This window comes from Procambarus clarkii, chromosome 23 (genome assembly GCF_040958095.1).
Source record: "Procambarus clarkii isolate CNS0578487 chromosome 23, FALCON_Pclarkii_2.0, whole genome shotgun sequence".
Classification (NCBI taxonomy): Eukaryota; Metazoa; Arthropoda; class Malacostraca; order Decapoda; family Cambaridae; genus Procambarus; species Procambarus clarkii.
Window position 1 is genome coordinate 30,185,536 of NC_091172.1, and position 8,352 is coordinate 30,193,887.

Genomic DNA, 8,352 nt, shown 5'->3' on the forward strand with positions numbered 1-8,352 from the left:
AGCAACATTAAGGGTGCCGCTGCTCCCTATGACTGGCCCAGCTAGTCTCTCCCTTCCCACAACTGTTCTTTACTGCCTTGTCCCCTCGCGGCCAGGTCAACATCTTGAGGTTATCTTGAGATGATTGCGGGGCTTAGCGTCCCCGCGGCCCGGTCCTCGACCAGGTCTCCTTTTTGTTACACTCCCAGGAAGCAACTCGTACCAGCTGTCTAACTCTCAGGTACCTATTTACTGCTAGGGAACAGGGGCATCAGGGTGATTTTGCCCATTTGTCTCCGCCTCGACCGGGGATCGAACCCGGAACCTCAGGACTGCGAATTCGAAGCGCTGTCCACCTAGCTGTCAAGCGATAGAGTATTGTCAGTTATTGAACATTTCTTCACAAATTTGTACGAGACTCTTGTGAACAATACTGAAGGCTTAATGGCAGTTTGGGAAGATAAAGTGATCACATCCTTCTGTTTGTTGTATGATCGTGTATTTTATTATTGTATTATTGTATTGTGGTCTTGCCACAGAGCTCCAGGAGGCGTTCCATACAAGACTTCTGTTCTGTGAACCTGTTCCAGCTTTGTTAAGAAATGTATCCTTCGTGTTTCACTTGTGTCTTATTAATATATGTAGGAGCTTACAGGGCCGCCAATCCCGTCTTGTAATTAGTCTCTCATATCTACCTGTAGTCTCTTTATCTTACATAGCTGTGACACTAGCTGTCTTCCAGCTGTCTGGTAGTTCTCCTTTCTTTACTTCCACAGGAAAACTTTATCTGGATCTACGGGTATGGATAGTTCTAGTTCCTCAAGCTGTTTATCTCATCTGCTGTGACTTCCACAATGTTAAGTCTGTCCCACAAGGGCGTCCTGTCCTCTGCCTGTGCGAGAGGCTCAGCTGCCAGCTGTACCACCAGCTGTACCACCAGCTGGCAGCTTTAGTTCAGTTCTTCTCGCCTAACTATTGTCCGCTTCACGTCCTCCTCTCTGGTTTAGGTCTCTCGTGTAGCTGTGTAATTATCTTCGATTTTTTGTTGCTGTGTATATTACGTTGGTGTCATTCTCACGCCGCTAGTGTGTCTGGCATGATCCTCACGTATTCATTGCTAACTCTATTGTACCTGTGGAGGTGCTGTTAACACCGTACGTGAGACCAAGTGTTCAGTATGCAGCCCCAAGAACCCCCCCCCCCCGGGCTGGACTTGTGTCGTGCTCCTCAACACACTAAATACGGATTGGATTTTGGATTCTCAAGATCTCTGGACAACAGTTCACCATGACTTATGCCGCTAATGATCGTCTCGTTCACAGGTGATCAGACATTTAATCAATCATTTTGTCCGACATAATGTTAATTGAATATTTTTTCCTTAATAAAAACCTATTTCCTGCATGGACCTATTTGTTTCCTATTTTTGTAACTTTTACACAAATCGCCTTTTCTGGAATTAACTTAAAATGAGTTTGCACAAGAATAAATGAAACTAAAGAAGGCCTTTTGACCCACAGGAGAAACCAACTATTTATATCTATCCAAACTAATTCATATATATATATATATGTCTACCCTATACTTGAAACAACCCACCGGTACCACGTCTATTATTTTACCCTGTATTATGTTCCATAAATTAGCCACCTTATTCCCAGGCCGGTATTTACCCAGGTCTTTAATATGACTAAACTTATCTAGTGTACATGTAGTAAGCGGGGCGTGGTAGCGAGGTGTCCGCCTCCATCACCAGCGTCTCCAAGAACTCCAAGTAACTCCAAGAACACCTTTATTTTCAAAACATTCTTCTCAGATCTTAACATTCTTGGCAACATTCCTCATTATGATGCTTCTAGGTCAAAGTTGTATTTCATTTATTCTAACTAATGCAGAATATACCAGTAAGATATATTATTATTACTATATTTACTAAAATAAATATGTTTTTCCCTGTGGTAGTAACTAGCGAGAGCCCCTAAGTGTGAGAGAAGGAATAAGTAGGACAATCGACTTGAGAATGGTCCAGGACGGACCGAAACGTCGTCGTCCCTTCACCTTCTAGCGTATGGTCTGGTCAACATACTTTAGCCACGTTATTGTGACTCATCATCTGCATAAGTAGGGGGTAGAAATTAGCCTAAGTTACTCTATCCCTCTGAGATGTATATTTTTTTCCTTGTCTCAATAAACATACTTGAACTTGCAGAGACTAAGTGACCCGAGGGACCCCTTGAGTGCTCCTATATATTATATATCTCATAAGCGTCTTCTGGAGCTGGTGTTACTGCCACATTAATAAACTTAATCATAAAATCCTAACGATTAAAACGTCGTATTTACTCTTTGAGAATAAATTAATTGGACTGAGTTTATTTTTTGCGAATAAATGTATCACGAGAATATTTTACTGTCAATAAATTTAGCCGGTACCGGCCTCCTGCTTCTAACTCCTTCTCCTTAGCCTTATCCACCTCTTACTCCTCCTCCTTGACTTCGTCTTCCTCCTTTTCTTCCTGTAAATCCCTCCTTTTCCTGCTGGTGGTGGTGCTCCTCAGGCCCCGGGTGGTGGAGGGCGCTGGTGCACGCCACGGTGAGCAAAGAGACACGTCCTCCGTAATAATTAAATATCACGGATATTCCCCCCATTGCGGAGCTTTCGTGCGCCCGCTGACACACGGACTTTCCCGCGGGCGGCGCTGCCTCACAAGTTAAGGTTCGGGTGTGTGATGTGTGAGTGAGGAGTGAGATAGAGGGAGGCGAGGCGGGAATACCAGAGATCAACAGGATGTGAAGGGGTTCTACAGGGGCGGGTCCTGCCTCTTGCTCCCTTCTTGTAATTCTCCTTGTCCTTGCTCCTTATCTCTTACTTCTCTTACTTTATTCTCTCTCTTACTCCCTTCTTCTCGTTACTCTTTATCAAAGACCCGCCCCCCCCTGTCACTTAGATATATTTACTTTATCAATCTGTGTTTCTGGAGCGCGTTATATTAAACACAAATGTAACATTTCCAGGTCATCCCATTTCCTTATTGCGACGGAAAACGACTTTCTTCAATAAGTTGTAATTGTATTATTTTTTGCATGTATTTATGTAGTGTGAGGCTCCGAGAGGAAGCCATGGTTGCTCTCTAGGCGAGTATGGAACCAGTTGTTGTGGAATTGAAATTGAAATAAGTTTATTGAGGTAAAATACACACAAAGGGATGAGGTAGCTCAAGCTATTCTCACCCCGTTATTCAGAGACGTAGGCTAGCTAAGCAGCAAAGTAAAATGGTCTGGAAAAACTATAGAAATAACAGGACACTTGAGAGCGGAGAAAGATATCAGAGTACCAGATGGAGCCCGTATTAGAGGGAGCAAGAGTTAGTGTAGCGGGAGCTCCGTGGGATGCCATGGCCGCCAGCCTGGCCAGTCACAGCCCCGCTCCTGTGTCAGGTAAGTCCACTACGGGCTCGCCATAGCCCGTGCTACTTGCAACTTTTGGTTCCGAGTCGCTGAATCTATAACAACAATAACCAGCCTGGCTGCCAGACCCAGCAGCAGCAGTTACTGCGGAGCTCCAGTTATCGTCCCGCCCCAGAGTATTGTCTCCCTGGTGTATATAACCAGTAAGACCTCCCAAGGTTCCCAACGTTAATAAACTGTTATAGTAAAGTTCCCCCTTACCCTAACCCATCAAAGGAACCAAAACAGAAAACGGGACATTATGTCAATTCCGCGAGCCGCTATCATTTTCTAGTAAGAAAATGTTTTTAGTTTTAGGCAGATTATACGTCAAAATGTGACGTTCTGCTAGGAAGACGGATTGATGTCAGAACATAAGCATGAAGTCAACAGCAAAAAGACCATTGACACTTACACAACAGCTCCTATTTACCTCCAGGAGACTCCACAGTTCTATCTATTTTGACTTTTTGAAGCCTCTATTTTGTGTTGATTTATTTAACACGTTATTAATATTCCCCGTCGGTCACCCTTACTCTTCCTCTGTCTAGAAAATGTATATTATAATGTCTTAATTTCTCTTCATGTTAGAAGTTTGTAATTCCTGGAACTTTGTCATTCTTCTCAGTACCCACTTACAGGGATTTATATTTATTGTAGAGTATAGAGGGCCGCTGAGGTGATAAACGAGGCCTAGCAAGAGTCACAACAAGCTAAAGTATAACACTAAATTATCTTATTACTAATTATTCAATGAAACATAAAATGGCATGTGATTACACACATGGTCTTTTGACCATGTCGTAGCTCAGTCGAGTAAGGCGGCGTCTGGGATGCTCTCGGACGCAGGTTCGAATCCTCGTCACGGCCTTTGTGGATTTGTTCATGGCACGTGATTGTTTCTAACACCTGTCCCCCACCCCCCTCCCCCTCATAAGCCTGAGAAGAGCAAGGGGGTGGGGGGGGGAGACAGGTGTTAATTGGGTATCAGTACCCGGGCCGTTGGTCGAAATTATCCTCATTAGCACCTGTGTGGCCTGCTTCCCTCTGTAACCAGGGGCCAGATTCACGAAGCAGTTACGCGAGCACTTAGGAACGTGTACATCTTTCCTCAATCTTTGACGGCTTTGGTTACATTTATTAAACAGTTTACAAGCATGAAAACTTCCCAATCAACTGTTGTTATTGTTATAAACAGCCTCCTGGTGCTTCGGAACTCATTAACTGTTTAATAATTGCAAACAAAGCCGCCAAAGATTGATAAAAGATGTACAGGTTCGTAAGTGCTTGCGTAACTGCTTCGTGAATCTGGCCCCAGGTCACACTAAGTGGGGGAAGAGGTGGGAGCATGAGTGAGCGCACGTTGGTGCGTTACTTGGTCAGTACACATAGGTATTGAGAACATCCTGGCACACATGTGGAGACACAGGTGTCACATGTGTCGACACCTGTGTAAGGATCAGTGATATAGATACTCGAAGGTTGTGCTAACATGTTGTAATGGATCACAGAAGCCTCAGTACCGATGAGTGAAGCCTCAGTACCGATGAGTGAAGCCTCAGTACCGATGAGTGAAGCCTCAGTACCGATGAGTGAAGCCTCAGTACCGATGAGTGAAGCCTCAGTACCGATGAGTGAAGCCTCAGTACCGATGAGTGAAGCCTCAGTACCGATGAACGACAACGAGTACTGATGAACGAGCTGTGATGAGCGGCACTCAACAAGCTAACTAGACCAGACCCAGACCCAATACAGGCCGCGTATGAGCAATATTACTCCTCGATGAAGCTAGATTTGATTCGCTTTGATTACTCACTAGAGACACATTAATCACCCTCCCAAGACGTTACTCAGGAGAGGCTGGTTACCACCTCACACTCACATTAACGAGCCAATTACACCCGCAAACTGCCATCATAGCATAATTGGAAACTGAGAAGCAAGAGTTATTTAAGTTTAAGTATTATGTGTGTTAAGAGGAGCAGTGGTCAACTGTGTGCCAATGGAAGTGTTGCAATGTATTGTTTATGAGAGACAAAGCGGCACTCATGGTCACGCACCAGAGGTCACTCATGGTCACGCACCAGAGGTCACTCATGGTCACGCACCAGAGGTCACTCATGGTCACGCACCAGAGGTCACTCATGGTCACGCACCAGAGGTCACTCATGGTCACGCACCAGAGGTCACTCATGGTCACGCACCAGAGGTCACTCATGGTCACGCACCAGAGGTCACTCATGGTCACGCACCAGAGGTCACTCATGGTCACGCACCAGAGGTCACTCATGGTCACGCACCAGAGGTCACTCATGGTCACGCACCAGAGGTCACTCATGGTCACGCACCAGAGGTCACTCATGGTCACGCACCAGAGGTCACTGGCGGCGCCTACTGCCCAATCGCTTCTTTCTTCACAAGCTGGAATTGTGCGCAAAACACTTACCGCCCGACGTGGCGCTGTTGCCTGGCCTACAGGGTGAAGGGGTTAATATTACCCTCCTGACCTACAGGGTGAAGGGGTTAATATTACCCTCCTGGCCTACTGGGTGAAGGGGTCAATATTACCCTCCTGGCCTACAGGGTGAAGGGGTCAATATTACCCTCCTGGCCTACAGGGTGAAGGGGTCAATATTACCCTCCTGGCCTACAGGGTGAAGGGGTCAATATTACCCTCCTGGCCTACAGGGTGAAGGGGTCAATATTACCCTCCTGGCCTACAGGGTGAAGGGGTCAATATTACCCTCCTGGCCTACAGGGTGCAGGGGTCAATATTACCCTCCTGGCCTACAGGGTGAAGGGGTCAATATTACCCTCCTGGCCTACAGGGTGAAGGGGTCAATATTACCCTCCTGGCCTACAGGGTGAAGGGGTCAATATTACCCTCCTGGCCTACAGGGTGAAGGGGTCAATATTACCCTCCTGGCCTACAGGGTGCAGGGATCAATATTACCCTCCTGGCCTCCAGGGTGAAGGGGTCAATATTACCCTCCTGGCCTACAGGGTGAAGGGGTCAATATTACCCTCCTGGCCTACAGGGTGAAGGGGTCAATATTACCCTCCTGGCCTACAGGGTGAAGGGGTCAATATTACCCTCCTGGCCTACAGGGTGAAGGGGTCAATATTACCCTCCTGACCTACAGGGTGCAGGGGTCAATATTACCCTCCTGGCCTACAGGGTGAAGGGGTCAATATTACCCTCCTGGCCTACAGGGTGAAGGGGTCAATATTACCCTCCTGGCCTACAGGGTGCAGGGGTCAATATTACCCTCCTGGCCTACAGGGTGAAGGGGTCAATATTACCCTCCTGGCCTACAGGGTGAAGGGGTCAATATTACCCTCCTGGCCTACAGGGTGCAGGGGTCAATATTACCCTCCTGGCCTACAGGGTGCAGGGGTCAATATTACCCTCCTGGCCTACAGGGTGAAGGGGTCAATATTACCCTCCTGGCCTACAGGGTGAAGGGGTCAATATTACCCTCCTGACCTACAGGGTGCAGGGGTCAATATTACCCTCCTGGCCTACAGGGTGAAGGGGTCAATATTTCCCTCCTGGCCTACAGGGTGAAGGGGTCAATATTACCCTCCTGACCTACAGGGTGCAGGGGTCAATATTACCCTCCTGGCCTACAGGGTGAAGGGGTCAATATTTCCCTCCTGGCCTACAGGGTGAAGGGGTCAATATTACCCTCCTGACCTACAGGGTGCAGGGGTCAATATTACCCTCCTGGCCTACAGGGTGAAGGGGTCAATATTACCCTCCTGGCCTACAGGGTGAAGGGGTCAATATTACCCTCCTGGCCTACAGGGTGAAGGGGTCAATATTACCCTCCTGACCTACAGGGTGAAGGGGTCAATATTACCCTCCTGGCCTACAGGGTGAAGGGGTCAATATTACCCTCCTGGCCTACAGGGTGAAGGGGTCAATATTACCCTCCTGGCCTACAGGGTGAAGGGGTCAATATTACCCTCCTGGCCTACAGGGTGAAGGGGTCAATATTACCCCCTACAGGGTGAAGGGGTCAATATTACCCCCTACAGGGTGAAGGGGTCAATATTACCCTCCTGACCTACAGGGTGAAGGGGTCAATATTACCCTCCTGACCTACAGGGTGAAGGGGTCAATATTACCCTCCTGACCTACAGGGTGAAGGGGTCAATATTACCCTCCTGACCTACAGGGTGAAGGGGTCAATATTACCCTCCTGACCTACAGGGTGAAGGGGTCAATATTACCCCCTCCTGACCTACAGGGTTAAGGGGTCAATATTACCCTCCTGACCTACAGAGTGAAGGGGGTCAATATTACCCTCCTCGTGACCTAGAGGACGGGGGGGGGGGATAATAATAATGTTGGAGAAGAGAGTGAGACAAGAAGGAGCCAACAGTGGTAGGAGGAGCACTGGGCTGGTGGAGGAGTGGTCATCACTCTGTATGAGGCACACTGCTCCTTATCTCACTCTAAACTGTTTCTTGTCCGCGCCGCCAGAGATGTGCGGCCCCCCTGCACACCCATGTTGCGTCACCAACACCTGCACACCCATGTTGCGTCATCAACACCTGCACAGCCATGTTGCGTCACCAACACCTGCACACCCATGTTGCGTCATCAACACCTGCACAGCCATGTTGCGTCATCAACACCTGCACAGCCATGTTGCGTCATCAACACCTACACAGCCATGTTGCGTCATCAACACCTACACAACCATGTTGCGTCATCAACACCTGCGAAACAATCCTCCACACTCAACACTACAACCCATGCACTCTGATGATCACAATCCGCATTACATCCTTAAGACGCCTGCGTAAGATGGCTCAGCCTCCCCGCCAGGCCGTCAGAGGCGACACGGGGAGTAGTGAAGGTGGTCCTCGGCGGTGGAGGGCCAGCACCGCCACCACCAGAGGCCAGGGAACAGGTGC

General features: G+C 48.0%; 1 protein-coding gene across 1 annotated transcript in view; it reads right to left on the reverse strand.

Annotated features, from left to right (window-relative positions):
- The window catches only part of LOC138367799 (paternally-expressed gene 3 protein-like), an 11,845-nt gene extending 3,875 nt beyond the window's left edge, over positions 1-7,970 (reverse strand). The window contains exons 1-2 of the mRNA XM_069329769.1: positions 7,887-7,970; positions 4,919-5,115 (exon numbers count right to left, since the gene is read on the reverse strand). Of these exons, the coding sequence (XP_069185870.1) occupies positions 4,919-5,115; positions 7,887-7,970 (281 nt within the window). The remainder of the gene's footprint in view (positions 1-4,918; positions 5,116-7,886) is intronic.
- Positions 7,971-8,352: the final 382 nt, after the last annotated feature.